Below are 20,496 nucleotides of genomic sequence, written 5' to 3' on the forward strand. Positions count from 1 at the left end.
AACATACTTTTTGAAGTATTTCTCCCTATCACAATACAAAATAGAGCAACAATAATCGGCTTTTCATATCTGGTAAACGAGCAACAAATAATGCTGCTTTGAAGTCACAGATCAGCAGCTTTGGACACGATTACAATCGACGCGCAGAAGAGAGCATAATTGAATTCCAGCTGTATCTATTTCGCAAAAATATGCATCCCTTAAGGCTGCGTAGTCATGCTTAGTTGCCGGTTTTTCAACATATAACCCGCTCTCGTGATTAGTTCTTTTCGCATCTTAAACAAATACAAAAAAAAAAACCTCTCATCAGAATGAGTTTGAAGAAAGTGTTCCTTATTCGATTCCGCTTAGACCCCCTATTTTGTTTGGCGATCCGTTACAATTTACATTTTGTGGTTTGTTATTATAGAATTATAAGGGAAGTTATTAAGTGTGATTATAATGTTTGTCTCGATATCTTTTAAAATAACGTTATGGAAAAAATAATTTTGCAAAATTTCATTTATTTTCAGAAATATACTGTTTTTTTTTTAATTTAAGAATTGCATTTATTCAGTTACTAAATTACGCAACTTTTCTCTAACTTAACCTACCTCGTATCTTCTACCGTTTTCGAGACGCCATGTAGCTTATTCTTATCTTGGTAACCCTATATTATCAACTTTTTGGAATTTTGGGACTAAGGCAAGTTTAGCTAAAGCACAATATTTTTGGTGAATCTTGACCACTTATTACTTAAAGACTATATAATTTAAAAGGTTTATAATTAGATTTTTTTAAAAATGTTCTAATAAGGTTTTGAGATTCTCATTTGAGGTTATTATAACTTGAGTCTTAGTTATTTATTTTCATTTTATCTAATAATATTGTATAAATTGACTTGAATATATTATTACTTACGTTTAGGGGATGATAAATTTAATTAAATGATTTTATTGTGTTTAATATTTTATTTTTTTTGTATTATGACATAAATTAAAAAAATACATTTAAAATATAATTAATTAATTATTCTACATAATTAGTCTAAAACCCCTATAAAAAAACATCCTTGCTCGACACCAAGTTCATGCCTCCTTTTAAAAAAAGGAAAAAAATCATTGTCAGGGCAACTCTTTGGCCATCCATTTAAAAAAATAAACTTACCTTAGCCAAAATTCTGTCCTTAACAATTTCATTCTTAATTTGTACAAAATGCAAAGGAATTTTTTGATTTTGTAAAAAGTTTATATTTGAGACTTCAGGACTTATATTAAAAACTTAATTTTTTCTTCATCTGGCCCTTTAATTTGATTTTCTAATGGAACCCTAGAAAAAAAGTCCACTGTATTTTTCTGTAAACAGACATACTGAATTTCAAAATTAAAAGCTGATATGAACCCACCGTTGTAACCTATTAGCTGCTAAAACCGGAATGCCCTTTTTTTCGCCAAAAATGGTTAATAACGGCTTATGATCCGTAACTAATATAAACCTTTGATTATATAAATACTGAAAAAAAATTTTTACGACAAAAATAATTGCAGCCGCTTCTTTTTCAATTTGGGAATAAGAAATGTATGCTTTATTTAATAGTCGCGAAGCAAATGCTATTGGTTTTTCGACATTTTTATCAAAAATATGGCTTAATGTAGCACCTAAAGCAAATTGATATGCATCTACAGTTAATTTAATTTTTCTTGATGGATTAAACTGAACTAGTACCCTAGATGAAATCAATCACTTTTTTGCTTCTTGAAAACTTTTTTTACAGGCATCCGTCCAATGCCATTTTGTATTTTTCTTTAGAAGATTATACTAGGGTTTCATAATGCCTGATGCATTTTCTAAAAATTTGCAATAAAAATGTATCATACCCAAAAAGGATTTTAATTCACTTACATTTTTAGGTGTTCGACATTCTGTTATTGCCGCTACTCTTTATTTAGATGTATGCAAACCTATTTTATCTATAGTATGACCCAAGTAATAAATCTAATTTTGAAATAAGGAACATTTTTCTTTTTTGACTTTTAACCCACATTCTTGGAGACGGCGAAAAACTGCCAAGCGCTCCAAATGTTATAGATCAGTCTTTCCCGTAACTAGAATATTATCAATAAAACACGTAACTCCCGGTATTGAAAAAATGTGTTCTATAAGGTGATAAAAAAATTACGGGGGCGGTTTTTATGACATATAGTGGTAATCTGATATAGGAGAATAAACCTTTATGTGTTCGAATGGTTACTAGTTTTCTAGATGGTTGAGAAAGTTTTATTTGTTGATAAGCTTCCGATAAATCTATCTTTGAAAACTTCTGACCACCCTGTAACTGTGTATACAAATACTCAATACGAGGTAATGGAAATCGAGCAGTTGTAATATGATGGTTTAAAGTAATTTTAAAATTACCGCAAATGCGTATATTACCATCCAGGTTTTAAAACAGGCACAATAGGAGTCGACCAGTCTGCAAAATTAAGTTTTTTTCAAAACTCCAATTTCAACAAGTCGTTCAAGTTCATTTTCCATTTTTGGTTTTGATGCAACAGGTACTGATATAGCTTTACAAAATTTTGGTGTACCTGTTTCTTTAAGTTGTAAATTTACTTCAAATTTAGTGAAAGTACCCAATTTTAAATAAAAAATATATTCATATTTTTGTATTAAATTTGAAAGCTGGGTAGAAAAACCTGTTTCCCCTAATTGCATTGCATATATAGTATCATTTCTATATTATTTACAGAATAATTAATTTGATTATTTTGTTTACAAAATTATAACTTTAACATAGATAAAGCATTTCTGCCAATTAGTGGTCCACCATTTTTAATTACATAAGTTTTTAAGGAATAATTTTTATTTTCATAAATAATATTTAAAAGCAAAAAAAACCCAGAGGTTTAAATATCATGCCTACATAATCTGTAAGAGATAATTCATTCTTATCATATAAATTGCAATTTTTAAAATGTTTTAAATGTTTTTTTCTGAAATTGCAGAATGCGCAAAACCTGAATCAATTTTAAAATTAAGTGGAATTTTTTCAGCATGGAGTTAAATATAAAATGGTTTAATGTTACCTGAAACCTGAATATTATTTACATCCAATTGCCCAGTATTAAATATAGACTCCTTGTTGTCAGAGTTTTCCGGCCGCTCACTATTTTCGTGCATAAAATGATTGCGATTTCGTTTACACTGGGGCGCTAAATATCCCTTTACACCACAATTATGACACTTACAATTTTTATACACGCACTGATTGGTCTTTCTTTTATACGGCCACACACCGAACACTTTTCCCTTTTTTCTTGCTTGCGAATGTTGTGCTGGTTTCCTTGAATTTTGAATTTGAAATTTCCTTACATTAACTTTAAAAAAAAAACACGTTCCTGCTTTTCATTTCCACTAAAATTTCCCCTCATGTCGTGCTCTAGGATTGTTGATTCCTTAGTTAATGCAGCTTGGAAACACCTTCTTCGAAGAGCCGATCCATGATTTTATCGTCATTTATTCCAACAATAAATATGTCTCTCATAACTACCTCCAGCTTAGCTGAAAAATTACAGTTTGAAGCCAAACTTTTTACCTTGATCTGCCAATCTTGGACAGATTCATTTGGTTATCTTTTGGCATTATAAAATTTAAATCTTTCAGCAAAATGAGATTTTACTGGTGAAAAGTGATTGGTATGAATTTTCACTAAATCATCCATTGTTTTATCTTTAGCCAAATTTGGAACACACAAGTTCCGCACTAAAATATAGCATTCCACCGATAACGTATTTAGTAAAATAGCCTTTTTTCTGTCTTGGTCAGTAATATTATTAGCCAGGAAAAATTGCTTCAAGCGTTCCAAAAAAACTGAGAAACTAAATACTTTTGGGTCAAAAATAATAAGTGACCCCAGTAATCCCACTACTTCAGTTGCCATTTTTATTACTGCAAAAATAACTAACTGGTCACACCTTTGTTTTACTTTTTAAAAAAAAACATGTTTATTTGGGGATACTAAAACTAGAGCTGCGGTTTAGGGCTGGGCTTTTCGAACTTTTGAGCAGATTTCTGTACAGGACTAGAATTTTTTTTACCATGCCTTCGATTGGCGATGAGGAGCTTTTTTGTGGTTTTTGCAAGTAAACCTGCTTTTTTAAGGAGAGCAAATCTTTGCTTTTTGGATGTCCCTGTGACAGATGTAAAAAGGTTACATGCCGAAACTGCAGTAGGATTTCCTCGCAAGAGATAATATGTCCTGTTGCTAAGTCAAGAATGGTTATAATTTGCTGTAAAGAATGTCTGAATCAGTTTGCCCAAGAGACAGTCGAGCTAGGAAAAAACTCTGATGCTGGTATTTCTCTTCGTCCGGAGCCTACCGTTGTGTTGGATGAAGTAAGCAAGAAAGTCCTGAATGAAGTTTTACAGGTTTTAGAGGAAAGAGTTGATGAAAAGCTCTCTTTCAAAATTTTGCCAGAGTTCTGACGGAAAGTAACAAAGACCTAGTGAGGTTTTTAGTAGATAAGCAACAACGTGAAATCCATGAAGTTGGTATGCGCACTATGACGACAGTGCATTCTCAGGTAGGCATCATCGGCTGTTCCTTGTCAACTTCAAACGCGGGGCAGAAGCGGCGTTTGCAGTCCGGTTCTGACGTTGCGACCGCTCAGAGGACTAAGGACATTGAACCATTGGACCAGGCGTTCTGTCAAATAGAAGAAGAGCAAATAGAAGAAAAGCAAAAAGTTAAAAGCCATATCAGAAAGCATTATCCTAATACCAAACTCTAAATGTCGAGCCTATGTCCGTTAAAGGTGATGTGAGTTCATTCAAAGTTTCTAGATCTTGATTCAAGGGATAGTTTTAGTCGACCTGAAATTTGGCCTACGCGCATTATTTTAAAAGTTTTGGGTTAAGTCTAGGCATTGTTAAAATAATCAAAATTTCTCCGCGAACCGACAAAATCTGGTTGCAAGGTAAGAGTTTCTAAGAAAATATCTGAATGTAATGTTTCTGTTTATTACGTAGATACTAGTGGTAGGAGAAATAAATTGCAACGTTTTAGAGAAGCTGTTAGCTGTGGTTGTTATGATGTTATATTGATTAGCGAAATATGGCTTACTCCAGATTTTTCTGATGCCGAGATTAGTATTGATCATTTTTATATTTTTAGGCAGTAATTGGGGTTCCTTCTGTAAACTCGGATATTTATGTAACTTTTAAGCTAAAAGGTCAGAATAATATTCTCGGCTGCATATACATACCATCTCCATCGCCTCTGCAGACCATTGTAAAACTCTTGAATTTTTATATGATCAGTACCCTGGGGGTTCCTTTGTCTTGGTAGGGGACTACAACTTACCTAGGGCCAAATTGAATAAGGATACTAAGGAGTTGATTTTGGACGGTCCAGAAAATGACTTTGCTCATTCTATAGCAAATAATTTTAGCTTTTATAAGCTGTTCCAAAATAATTCTATATTAAATATTAACGGTGCTCATTTAGACTTGGTTTTTAGTAATTATGAAAACCTTGTAGTTCACCCAGCTGTAGATCAAATCTTTGATAATAGCTTGAGTCATTCAGCTATATGTTTTGAATTTTGCAAGATGAGTCACTGAAGTCTCTGGAATATGAGGCATACTTTTACGATTTTAGAAATGGGGATTATATTTCAATTAATAATTAATTAGCCTCTGTCAACTGGTATGACGGCTTTCTGGAAAGATCTGTTGAGGAGATGGTTGATCAGTTTTATAAGATACTTTATGTGTTGATTGATACATTAATTCCATTAAAAAGGTATCGCACATCTACGTTTCCAGTGTGGTTTCGTTCTGAACTACGTAAATTAATTATTAACAAAAAGCTAGCTCATACAAAATTTAAAGAAAATAAAAATCAAGCTGAATATATTTATTTTTCAAATCTAAAAAAACAATGTAAGGAGTTACATAAGACCTGTCATCAACAACATACAATTAAAATTAAAAATAACTTGTATGACAACCCTCATTATTTCTGGTCATACATTAATCGTAAGAGGAAGGGTAGTGATTTTCCACAGAGGATATCTTATGCAGATCGAGCGGGTGATCGCCCAGAGAGTGTAGCAAATTTATTTGCTGAGTATTGCTCTTCCGTTTATGTGCATGATATGGGGGATGAGTAGCCAACTTTCAATTTTGAAATTTCACTGAGTTTGAGCGAAATTCACTTAACATTGGAAGAGGTGTCTGAGTCCATTGAGGGCTGCAAGTGTAAGATCAGTGTTGGACCAGATGGATTTCCCTTCATTTTTTCTTAACCAGTGTATCTGTGTACTAACCTCACTCATCTCTCAGATATTCGGAAAATCTCTGGGCGCAGGTTGTTTTCCAACTCTTTGGAAGAGAAGCTTTTTAAAGCCAATATTCAAGTCTGGTTCCAGGGAGGAAGCTATCAACTACCGAGCAGTTTGAAATCAGTCAGAGATACCTAAATTACTCGACTTCTTAGTCAGTAAAATAAAGTCAGTCAGTACTATCTTGGTCTATTCGAAATCTTATTTGCTTTATTAAAGGTAGATCTACTGATTCAAAATTGCTTTCATGTGTTAATTTCATTTTGAACAGCTTGGAGGGACTCTCAGGTTCATTCGGTCTATGCGGATTTTGCTAAAGCGTTTGACCGGGTGAATCACGGGGTGTTTCGTGGCAAACTTAATGCTTTGGGGGTTTTAGATCTTTGCCTTTCCTGGATCTATAATTATATAAGAAGTAGAACCCAAGTGGTGAAAATGGGAGGGTTTATTTCTAGGGAGATAAAGGTTGCTTCTGGGGTTCCCCAGGGATCCCATTGCGGTCCTGTACTTTTTTGCATTTCCTGATGGATTTAAGTCAGAGAATCAGAAAACAGTAGTTCTTTATGGTTTGCTTATGATGTGAAGCTTTTCAGGGAGGTTTAGTCCCTCAATGATGCTATTGGCCTCCAGGAAGACCTTAAGGTATTTTTTGAGTGGTGTGTAGGAAATAAAATGACTTTCAATATTGGCGTCATAAAACCACATTTTTAAGACAAAGAAATCCGATTAACTTTGTGTACTCTGTGGATGATCCTCCACTCAACGTTAAAATGGAGACCTTTGATCTTAGCGTCCTAATGGATTCTAAGATTACCTTTTCTAGTCAGATAAACAAAAGTACTTTAAAGGCAATGAAGGTATTGGGATTTATCCAAAGGTCTTCGACCGATTTTTCAATATATACATTTGGGAGATTATACTGTTCTCTAGTATGTCCAATTTTGAAATACTGTTCTGTTGTATGGTCCCCTGTACATCCCCATAACAGTGATATTCTGTTCATATCACTGTTATGTCCATCAAATAGAAAGAGTGCAGAATAAATTTTAAGAATTGTAGCTTTCAGGTGTGGTTATCAGAAGGAGAAATATGAATATGAGTGGGTTAGATCAAGTCTAAATTTACATTCTTTGGAAGCAAGAAGAACCCTAATTCACATGCGTTTCTTGCATCCGGTTCATTGACTGCCCCCAATTGTTGGTCTTGGTTAAGTTGAAGATACCGTCTGGAAATAGACGAAGCGAATTTTTTTTTGTTCCATTCCATCGGACTATTACATTTTAAAAATTATTAAGGAGTTTTCGTACAGCATATATATGAATGTATATCCATACATTACAAATGCCTTCATTATCCATTTCGGTTTTCATAAGGTGGCATATTTATAATGCTATAAAAATATACAGTGCATTCGTAAAGTAGTGGATAAATTCAATAAAAACTAAATGGACTGTTTGTGAAAAATATGCCGGAACTCATCGTTTTCAATATTTGGTTTAGGGTTTTTCTACGTGAAAATTAAATATACAAGGTGACTCAAAAAAAAGATATTACGACATCAATGTTTTTTAAATGAAAACCACCATTTTTTAATGCAGAATCAGAAAAAACGCATATTTTTACAAAGGGTATGATACAAATAAAGAGTGGTTACATAAGCAATTTTCAACGACAAATGATGATAACATGTAAAATTAAAGAAGTACCTATCTAAATTAAATGTTCGAATTAAGCACTGCTAACAACCTGACAATAACCAAGGCGATTTAAAAATTCGGAGTAATATTTCTAATTTCCTAGCTTATTTGTTCTTCTAAATCTTTTAAACTCGCTGGTTTAGTGACATACCATTTACTTTTTATGTATCCCCATAAAATTTAATTGAGGGAAGTTAAATCTGGCGATCTGGGTGGCCATTCAATACCGTCTATTCTATACTGTCCGTCTACCTATCCAACGCAATGCATGTCGGGTTCTCCCAAATCCGTATACAAAGTTATCAGAGTGGGGGTTAAGATTATTTTGAAGAAAGTCCAAATACCTCTCACCAGTGAGAGTGTCATCAAGTAAGGTCCTAAAACTCTTCCTTCGCTTCGACAGAAAATATTATTCATTTTACAAAATTATTGTTATAATTGAACATAATTGCATTTGCTCACAAAAATCATTTCGGCGATCAAAATATTCCGATAGCTCTTGAAGTAAGAAGATTTTATAAGGGTGGAACTTTTTTCAATACTTTATGTACAGTAGATCGCGATAACTTAACATTAGAAGCTGTGTCTGTGATTGTGGCTTTGGGATTATCTTGGACCGTTAACAGAACGTTAAGCTCATCTTCTTCATCATATCATCTGCTCATCATTTCATACAATAACAGTGGGTAATAAAGTGTAGTTACTAATAAAACGCAGGATGACACTGCTTTCGCCTTTCAAAAATAATAAACACCACTTGCAAATTTAAAAATACTTCAAATAGTTGCACCAAAATACATTCACTTTGTATTATAGCATTTTTTTCTATAGATAATATAAAATCGCTATAAAATTACCTCGGGTACTCCTCCAATACTTTTGATTAATTGCTCCAGCGTCGAAACGATTGCGCATCGCAACATATTGTGCTCCTCGGATTCTTGCCATAAATGTGGTAAATACTGAACAAGCGCTTTAGAGTGCGGAACAATCGTGTTACCCATCCGTTCCAGCAAAAGACACATCACATTTAAGACTTGCATCTGGAAATAATTGCCATAATAAGTACTAAAATTAATATATTTTTAACTCTAGCTTATACTTCGATTTATAGACCATACATTAGTGACCATTTAGCTGCTTACTATTGGGATAGGAGTTTGATCTTCCTAAGTTATTACATATTTTCAAAAATTACTTGAATTTTGTGCTATACATGAATTCATTTTAGCAATGTAGATATAGCAATTATCACTTACAACCTTGCATCTACTTCTTATAGTATAAAATACAATGTAATCGACTTCAACTTCAACTTTTGAAGTTTTATATTTTTTTATGAGCTGCTGCTTTTTTCTCCATGATTAATTTTTGATACTTAACTGGAATTAACATTTCAACAGCCCAGTAAACAAAAAAAAAACTGTAAAAATAAATTTAAAATCTAAAGAACAAGAATCATATTTGAGGTTAATCATATTACATAAAATTGCGGAATCTTTGGCCAGTTTCAGAAAAAAGATATAAATAGATTAGTATAGTGTGCAGTTACTTATTACTAACAAAAATTACTTGTTACTGTTAAACTGTCAAAATAAATTATGGCACCTTGTATGACTTCTTGAACAAGAAGCAAGAAAAGAATATTTTTGATAACAAATTTAAAGAATTTTATGTGGTTTATAAAAGTGCAATTTGCAAAACAAATGTTGGGGCTAATGACAGAGTAAATCAAATTTTCACAAAACTCTCTTAAAACATTGTGCAAAAATATTAACCAACATAGGTGTCAAAGTAGCTCAATCACATTGAGAGTGATTGTACTCTGCTGAATTTTCCCGTATATGCCAAATAATTTAAATTAAAGAATCGAATTTCGAAAATCTTTTATAGCAAATCTTTTTCATTGGTACAATAGGGTCTAGTGTGTTTCATATTCAACGCCTACGAAAACGCATTTTATTTTAGTACTTCAAAAGGGATACTAAAAAAAATGAAAATTCCGTTAAACAATCAACCCGTAACTGTAAATTTTTCATCATAGAATTAATCTATAGTCTTGTAAAGGAATTATAAAAATATATTAAATAGTCTGGAAGTTACATGGAAACATTTTCAAGAATAATTAAATTTAATAAGTTTTAATTTATTTCAAAAACCTTAAATCGGGTAGGATTAGACACACTGAAAAGGTTAATATATAAAATTATTCCTCAGAAAACGCGTTTTCTTTGGAAACGCACTTTAAGTGCCTCAAAAAACTAGAAAATTGCAGTGAAAAACTTCATACTGATACTGATATTGATTTATAACTTTGACCTAACTAGAGCTAGTATAGCATGCATCAGTTCTTTCTTGTTATGTTTATTTTCTATCTGAAGCCGATATCCTCGTAGTCATTTATTAAATGAAATCAGAATTTGGTTCTAATCACTGACGCAGTTTTATTTTTATAATATATACAAAGACCTCTTGGTTCGGCTGTAGTGAAAAAGAAATTCATTCGTAATTCTTTTTTCGTCAAACATAAACGCACAAATGAAAGAATAGTTCCTATTAACGTTTTTGTTCTGCCAATATTCCTAATAGGTTATGGGCCAAGAAGGTTTAAAGAAAAGAGTGCGGTACGTTATAGTTATAAACTTTCAGTGTAAACAAACTTGTGTGTTCTTAGTGTGAAGAAGTAGTGACAATGGAAAATAATAAAAAGGTGCGACGTAATATTACTTCATTCAGTGAAACCAATTATTCAATATGGGAGTTCCGCATAAAAGCCCTCATTGCCGAAGAGGGTGCATCACAAGTTTTGGCAGAAAATCCACCAAACCACAATAATTGGCAACAAATGCAGTTAATTGCTAAGGATTGTATAATTATATACTTGAGTGATGCAATGGTGGGCATGATTACTGAGGAGGATACTGCTGGTGAAATATTAAAGAAGCTGGACACAATATATGAAAGAAAAAGCTTACTAGCCATTATTTTCTTTTCTAATTTTCAAACAAACACTTCGCTCAGGAAGGGAGAAAGACAAGAGAGAGAGAGACCTGTAGTTTGTCTATAAAACTTTTCGACTTTAACTTGTACCCTATGAACCCCAGAACCCCTATACTATATGACTTACCAAAAGTACACAAAGAAGGAATCCCAATTCTTTGAATTGCCACTCATCGAGTCCAAGTACTTCTTCTTTTCTTTTCTTATTGCAGCTAGAGTAAAATTTTCAATTCAAACTTTTTGTATGTTACCCAGTCCAAATGGAGTTTTGATCTTTTAAATTTTTGTAACGCCCTATTCCTTTGTCTCATAAATATTTTTAAATTTTCATTTATCCATGGAGCCTTTGGTTATAAGAGACTCTTTAACAGGCGCATGATGATCAAATAAGGTTAAAATTAAATTATTTAGAATAATTATTTTCTGGTTAATATTAGTTGCATATAATATGTCATCCCACGGTAAATCCCTCAAATCAATCAAAAAATTGTTTAAATTAAATTTTTTAAAAGATCCATGTTTTATAACTTGTATTTTAACAGTTTTAGTTAGATTTAGATCGCAGTAAATTAATTTATGATCAGATATATTGCCGGAGGGAATCACGCCAGATTTTATAACTAAAGAATTATTTATCACAGAAATCGCATCAATTAATGAGCTAAGAGTACCCGAAATGCGTGTAGGCTCATCAATGATCTGCAAAAAATTATAGTTTTCAAATAAGGGTAGCAATGGATTTTGCAGATTATGTAAATTTATTTTAGAATCTCCCAAACAAAAATTTCATCGACTGTGGGATAAAGGTGTGAAAAAAATATTATCAAAATCGGAAATTAAGAGATATAGATAGATAAATTTAACTTTGGCGTTTTATAGAAAACACAAAAAGTATAGTTTTTATTAACAACGTTTCTTTTAAGTATTAAATATTCAAACTGTGCGTTAACTTCAAAATCGAAACCTACCATTTCCAGAGTAAAATTAGTTTTCACATATGCCGCAACACTCCCACCCCTGCCAACTCGATCTCTCCTAATTAACCGGTAATCAGGTATATTAAAATGCTCGGAATTATCCTCTTAATTAAGCCAGGTTTCAGATAAAAGCAAAATATCAAAATTATTGAGTTCAGTCATTAATTTAAATTCATTAAAATTAGTAAAGAGATCGCACATTTAAATGACGAAGCTTAACATTTTGTCTTAGTGTAACAACCATAGTGTAGAATAAATCAAATCGAAAGTAGTAATACGTAATCAACAGTAAATTTAAACAAAAAAAAAAGCAAATATAAATATATATATAGCCAACAAAATATACCCTTAAAAAATGCCAATAGATGACGTTAAACACGTCTTAATTATACATAAATAATTGAACAGCAATAGAAAACTAAAGTACGTACATGTCTTATCGCTCTTCATTGTACTTCGAGACTCATCAGAAATAAAAAGTAATCCAAACTTTGTATTAGAGACCCAAAAAAAAGTTCTTCAAAAAAAATCTTAGATTAAAACTTTTTTAAATTTAACGAAAAGTTTCGCCATGGGCTCTTGTCTCTCTCCCTTCCTGAGCGAAGTGTTTATGGGAAAATTAGAAAAGAAAATAATGGCTAATTTTTGTCAATTTATCATTGTCTATAAGAGATACGTTGACGATGTTTGTCTCGTTTGGGGAGGTAACGATAATGATTTGCCCGAATTTTTAACGTTTAGTAACTCCCTATAGAAAAATATAACTTTTACGCTGGAAAGGGAGGTAAATCAATGTCTGCCATTTTTGGACTTTTGTGAAGAAAGGACAATATCATTTCCTTTGAAGTCTATAGAAAACCAACCGCAACGGAAAACATCATTCAATTTGACTCTCTTTCTCCTAGACAACATAAATTTGCTGCATTTAATTCTTTGCTATACAGATTATTTAAATTATCTCTGTGTAACGCAGTATTTCAAAAAGAATTTAACATCATAAAATCTATTGCTATTAATAATAAATTGCCAATTTCAAACTAAATAAAATTTACTATAAATATTATAATAAGTACAACATCTCTTATCATATTGTCCAGGAAAATAAGGAACGTAACGAAAACTTTAGCTGTTTAAGGTACTTTGGAGGTATCTCACATCAGCTGGCAGCAAGTTCTTTAAGCCTCTCGACATGTCATGTTACTTTCAAAACTTCAAATTCGTTAAAAAGAAATTTAATAAGACCAGTAGATGAATCAGACCCTCTATCTAAATCTGGGGTCAGTCAGGCAGGAGAATTTCCACTAGAACACAAGAACATTTGGGTCTGGTGAATAAGTTTGGAGACACTGGTACTATTGAGCCCAAGTCGTCCTTTGCTACACATTTATTGTCCTCGGGCCACAATTTTAGTTCCTAATAATAAATATAAAAAAAAAATAAAATAAATTAGGCCTTTATTTTATACTCGGCGAAGGGCAGCGAATGCTGTTAACTTAATTTAATTATAATTTAAAATATAATTAAAGTTTATTAACCGAGTACACATAAAATTACAATATTATTATAACTACTTTTAAAAAAGCAAATAAAACATACAGAAGATATTTAACTAACTTAATATACAAAAAAACAAACAAAAATTTAGACTTAAAGAAAGGAAAAAAACACGCCTAGCGCATGACCGAATTGACTTAACAATACAAATACTTGAAAAAAATTAATTATACATTCTACAATAATAGCAATATAAATAAAATAAAAGTGGAAGAATTATCCAAAAACAAACAAATTGATGAAATAAAATATAAATTGGTTCCAAGTTGAACACAGTCATTAAGTACTCTATTTTATTATTGACTTTCAACCAATACTGTTTTTAATCTATTTTTAAAGCTTTGAAAAGACTTAAAAAACATAGTCACTAATATTATATTTATTTATTAGCGTTGATGCACAGAAAGAAAATGACCTTTGAAAAGTTGCAGTGCTGTGACGGGGTATATCAAATTTTAAAACCGTGCGTGTTGTTCGGTTATGACTAGAGATTCCTGTTTTAATTTTATTACGTAAGTAGGCTTGATAATTGTTTTTTAAAAGTTTAAACAAGAAACAACAATAATGAAGTTTTTCTCTATTTTGCACATTGAGCTACTTCTTTCTTTCTACATTTAATTCTTTCAGCTTACAAGTTACGTGATCCCGTCTTCTTAACCGATAAACAAAGCGAATGCAAGAATTTTGTATTTTTTGCAGTTTGTACCTACTGGAAACATCAAGACATGGTCCATATACAAAATTAGAATAATTACAATGCGATAAGACGAGAGCTTCACAAAGTTGCTTCTTTAGAGTAACACTTAAGAGAGCCTTACTTTTGTACAAGTTTCTCAGAGACATATATGCTCTTTGAACTACTTTAGATACATGCGTTTTAAATCTTAAATTTGTGTCAAAAACAATACCTAAGTTTTTATGTTCTTTTAAATTCGAAATGTTTTCACCATCTATCATGAGATCACAGTTCATACGACACCATGATGCCAAGGGGCCAATATAGATGACAGGCGATTTTTTAGGATTTCATTTTAAACCATTTTTTTTTGAATAATTATGCACTGCATCCAAACACCGACCCAATGATTCCATGGATTCAAAAACATTATCCTTGGTAAACTGTATATAAATTTGTGTATCGTAACAGTATTGAGCCATACGACAGTTTCGAATTTTAATTTTTAGGTCATTTATATAAAGTAAAAAAAGTAAAGGGCCTAGAATGGATCCTTGGGGAACACCTCTTGTTAAATCGGCTGGCGCAGAGAATGAGTTACCCACCCTTGTTATCTGTGATCTATTCGCCAGGTAATTACTGAAAAAACGCACAGCTTTCAGTAAGAAACCATAAGAAAAGAGCTTCGCCAAAAGCAAATTATGGTGAAGAGTGTCGAAAGCGTTGCTGAAATCTAACAAAACTAAAGCTGTTGTCTCGCCCTTATCGCAAGCATCAATAAGATCGTCCAAGACTCCAAGAAGAGCCGAAGCAGTACTAAAACCACGACGAAATCCTGACTGCGATTTCGAGAGCAAATTATTTTGATCAATGTATTCAATCACCTGCTTGTATATAATCTTCTCAAAAATCTTGGACAATACAGACAGTAGGCTGATTGGTCGTAAATCAGAACAATCATTCGGGTTAGAGATCTTAGGCAGTGGCAACACTATTGCCTTTTTCCATAAAGAGGGAAATTCACCTTTCTCGATGCAAGTATTAGAAATTTGAGTTTGAAACACCGGTATAACACTGGGACAGCACATCTTAACCATCTCTAATGACAAACTATCAATGCCACTGGCATTCGATTTTATTTTCGAAATAGCTTCAGATACGCCACCAGTATCCACCAGTTCTAAATCGAACCTTTAATCCGTGACTTTGCCACCCAGGTATTCCCGAATGGTCTCCCCTGTAATTGATGTAGACACCTGATTCACCGATTCGACAAAAAACCGATTAATTGCTTCCGGATTCCTTAAGCTGTCCGGTAGGTTCGAAATAGAATTGCTCTTTGCTTTACTATAAATATTAAGATTGTCCAAACCATTCCAGAGCGCTTTCTTATTCCTATGTCTGCGCAAAAAATTAATACAGGCTTTTCATTTCTCACTGCAGATGTAAACATGTTACGAACATTTTTATAAGCTTCCCAATCACCAGGCCGTTTAGTTTTTTTATATTTCGAAAGCAGTGAATTTCTGTATTTTTTCATTTCTTTTACAGCGTCTGTAAACCAAGGTGCTTTCGGCTTTGTTACCCTAACCGTGGTGAAAGGTAAAACACTGTACCTTATCATCTAGTCCCGTCAAACTAAACACCTCACTCCAATCTACTGCGCTAAAATCGGAATCAAAAGCAGCCCTATCTAAACTCCTAAAATTTCTAAATGTGACAAGTTTTGGGGAAATTTTTGAAGCATTAACAGCAAGAGTGCAATAAATAAGTTGATGGTCGGAGTGCTCATGCATATCTTTTAGATTTTCATTTGACAGAATTATGACATCAATTAAACTTGCTTTCTGCTTTGAAAACCTAGTCGGATTTATAACCACTTGCTTAAAATTAAATGATTCTAATAGAAAATCAAACTGCTCTTTTACAGCTTTATATTCTAAGAGGTTAATGTTGAGATCACCCATTATTATTGTTTTATCTACCATTGGAAAAATGTATGAAATTGAAGTGTCCAAATGCTCTAATGCTCTAAGGACATTAATGTATCAGTCATGCATGAATGCCAAAAAAGCAGAAAACTGGATCTTCTGGAAAAACTAGAAATCACCAAAGCCAAGAAAAGCCCAATCCTAGACTGTGTTAACGACGTTTTTAATTTTAAACTCTAGTAGAAACTACTTGTTAAAAATTAGTCCGTGGGGACCAGTGGAAATTTGCTTAATTTTTGTTAGTGCTATAAAAAAAAATCTCCACAATTAGGAGACACTCCAAGGAGCGTAGTCGGGCAGAAACCTGCAGTATCTTCTCTGAGTTCAAACCTTAGCCTCGGCACGATCCTTAACGTTTTCTTTTTTAGTACTTCATAAAAAAAGCCATAGTAAGTCGGGAGAGAAAACGGGCGGTTTTATAATATATAATAATCAGGAATAAAGTTCATTTAAATATTAATTATTTCTTGGTATCATGCTTCAGAGAACCATGATGTATACAATACGCTCCGCTCTTTAATTTTAGTTAAGTAAAAAGTACTCTCAAAACTTGCATATATCAAAATTATGTCAGTGTTCTAAAATGTATCGGCAATAAAATCGTAAACCAGATCAACATTAGAAATATTTAAAAACAGTTGCTTTGGTTCGAATGAAAAAAGTACTATACTACCAAATAGTTACATATATTCTGTAGCAATTAAGTTATAAAATTCTGTCTATTATTAATTTTAATAATATAAACCGTTTAACTCTCATTGATTATTTACAATTTAATTGTTAATTATGCCTAAAAAAAAACGAATTGACCACGTTGATATTGATTGGAAGGTAAACAGCTTAATTGCTTTATGTAAAGCCACCTTAACATGTTTTTGCATGCCATATAACTCTGACTCACGACGGTTGCTATCGGGCTTAAGCCATAAAAATCGAAGAAAAAAATAAGAAGACGAAGTCACTTTCCGGCCAACAAGCATAAACGCCACCGGCAACGAATTTGAGTTTCCAAAATCCAAACAAATGTTGCAAAATATTTTAAATCTCCACATCATTTTTATTTTTCGATATGAAAATAAATTATAAGTATCATAAGATATATAAAAGTTTTTTTAATAATTAAGTCTTATAATTACCCTATAAAATGCATAATTTTTAAGGTTATATCATAATGTTTTGATTGTTATATTTAATTTTGTAATTTTAGTGTACACCAACAAAGGTTATGTCTTTTGCACCAGATTGAAAGCATCATAGCGAAAAACGGTGCTGTCATTTCTTTAAATTTCCCAAAGAGCCTCTGGAAAAAGAGAAATGAATATCTCTGCTAAGGAATACTAAGGTATTATTACTAAATCTTTAATTTTTTTATACGTAAGAATACAAAGAATGGTCTTACTATTTTTCCATGTGGAAAGAGATTAACCAAGGAGAAATTAATTAAAGAAATTGTCAAAAACCTAGGTAGGTCTATACTTCCAAGTTATATTTATTTATTTCCAAGCTTGATTTTGTTCAAGGTAAATACAGAATTGCTTAGTACAAACTTATCTATACCCAGTACAAGTTAGTCCACTTCTTTGAAGCATTGTACTTCAAACAGAGAAACTGTCAACGATTTGGTAGAAGGTGAGCCAGTGTCCAAATTCCAAACCAAATTCCAGTAAGGGACATGATTTCAATTTTGCACCAACAGCAGAGGTTGAAATTTATTTGGCTGCAAAAAGTTGGAGGATGTGAAAGAAAAAAGTGCACAAATTAAAATTAATAAATATATAAAATAGTTATAACAAAGTTCAGTTGTATACAGGTTTGTCATGTAATAACTATTTTTGTAACATTATTAAGTTAATTAGTTTTATACATTATTTAAATAACAATAGTATTTAGACAAAATTTTCCACGATTTATACGAGTGCCACAATATAAAGAGAAATATTTGGTCCCATAAGAATCTATGTAAAGGATAAGACAAACGGAGTTTTTCGTCGATTTTTTTCATTTTTCAGTTTTATTTTAAAAGAAAATTGTAATAAAATATAAAAAGAATTTAGAGAAGGAGAAACAGGAATAAAAGAAAGCATCAACGAATTGAATCGGAGCTATAGAAGACCAGATTTTAACAAAAATGTGGGAAAAACAAAAGAAAACTGGTTTTTCCCACGGTACAATTTTTTTTCTTAAAATGATTATTGACAAATTTTAATGTTAGCCCTGGCAATTTCCACTACAAAACCCAAGAAAAAAAATAAAATTTTATCGAAAATCGAAAGGAGTAAACCCAGGAAAAATTCCGAATTTATTTTTTTTAAATTATACTTTTTAAAGACTGAGACCTACATATTTGTCTTAAATAAAAGTTATGGGCAATATTACGAGGTATCCTTTCGTTGAGACATTAAACATAAATATCAAATTATCAAGAATCTTATAAAAAAAAAATAATTTTTTATTTTTCTATCCTGTATAACTTCAGAATACCTTTCAAAAAGATCATAACTGATTTGACTCTAAAATGAATGGAAAATCTGTGTCCAATATTAACATTTTTTTAAAATATGCTCCGAAATCAAAATTTATTTTTTCTGATTTAAGATCATTCAAAAAGTAGTAAAAAAGCTTAATGACAAAATGTTACACGATTTATAGGAGTGCCGCAATATAAAAATAAACTAATATGTTCCATAAGAGTCTATGCATTCATACAGAACAAAAAATACTGCACGTCGATTTTTTTAATTTTTTATTTTTATCTTAGAAGTAACTATATTATTATATTTAAAAAAAATACAGGAAAATAATAACGAATAAAACAAACCATCAACGAAATTAATAAAAGCTATAAAAACCGAGAGATTATTAATAAAAATGTAAAAAGACAAAAGAAAACACTTTCTTTCACACAGCAATAATGTTTTTTTTTCTAAATTGGTTAAATATGATTAAAAATGTGAGTGTGTTAATACCTCTGTATATTATGAATGTTACTATTATAAATATTATTTTTATATTATTATATAGATTATTTTAATGTTATGATATGGTTTCATTTTAATTATTTATACTTAATAGCAGAAAACTGCCACACGGGTCGAGGGATGGGAACTTTCGATACAGGCCAAGCTAACGGTCTAGAGAAATGTTCCATTCCGTGATAGACACTACAATAATATTAAGGTAATTTTGTTAATAGGATATTGTACCAGTACAGACTATTGTATTGCTGTCTATTTGCTATTGAATGATTTATATTTTGTAAATTTGAATTAATATATTGTAATTGTAATTGTAAAAAATTATGTTTAAACCTAAATACCCATATAAAAAAAATGTTGATAGTCACGTGATCTTAGAACTCAATATTGCAAAAATATATTAAGAATCAATAATTATTTCCTAAATAAACCCCAAGTACCAAATTTCAATCAAATCGGACTCATAGGAAAAGTTTTGGTGGTCACGTGACATTAAAACCCAATATTTCAAAAGTTTGTGAAAAATCAATAATTATTTCCTAAATAAACTGCAAATACCAAATTTCAATCAAATCGGAACAATAGGAAAACAGTTTTGGTAGTCAGGTGACCCTGACACCCAATATATCAAAAATTTATTAAAATTAAATAATTATATCCTAAATAAACCCCAAGTACCAAATTTTAATCAAATCGAACTCAGAAAAACAGTTTTAATAATCATGTGATATTAAAACTTAATTATTCAAACGTTTGTTAACAATCAATAATTATTTCCTAAATAAACCCCAAATACCAAATTGCAATTAAATCGGACCCATAGGAAAAAAGTTTTGATTGTCACGTGACCTTAAGACTCAATATTTCAAAAATTTGTTAAAAATCAATAATTATTTTGTAAATAAACCCCACATATCAAATATCAATCAAATCGGGCTCATAAGAAAAAAGTTTCTATAGCTATGTAACTCTAAAACTCAATATTTCAAAAATTAAAAAAAAAATAATAATTATACCCTAAGCCAAACCGAAATACCAAATTTCATTCAAATCGGGCACGTAACAAAAAAGTTTTAAATTAATCCACATAAAATAATAATACATATGAAATCCCGATTAGATTTTTTTTTATCATTAGAACCCACTGTGTTGTAATTTTTGTCTAGCAAAATGCCTTGCATAGACCACTGTGTCGCATGAATATTATAATAATACACGGTACATTCTAAAACTTCAAAACTTTGCCGAATTATCACGGCTAAAAGAAGACGATTTGGTAAAAGATAGGCATATATTCGGATTC

At 31.5% G+C, this 20,496-nt stretch overlaps 1 protein-coding gene across 1 annotated transcript in view; it reads right to left on the reverse strand.

Moving 5' to 3' along the window:
- Positions 1–20,496, reverse strand: part of LOC126738232 (importin-11) — an 82,554-nt gene that overhangs the window by 31,020 nt on the left and 31,038 nt on the right. Inside the window, exon 10 of the mRNA XM_050443467.1 lies at positions 8,878–9,063. Within this exon, the coding sequence (XP_050299424.1) occupies positions 8,878–9,063 (186 nt within the window). The remainder of the gene's footprint in view (positions 1–8,877; positions 9,064–20,496) is intronic.

This window comes from Anthonomus grandis, chromosome 7, assembly GCF_022605725.1.
Source record: "Anthonomus grandis grandis chromosome 7, icAntGran1.3, whole genome shotgun sequence".
NCBI lineage: Eukaryota > Metazoa > Arthropoda > Insecta > Coleoptera > Curculionidae > Anthonomus > Anthonomus grandis.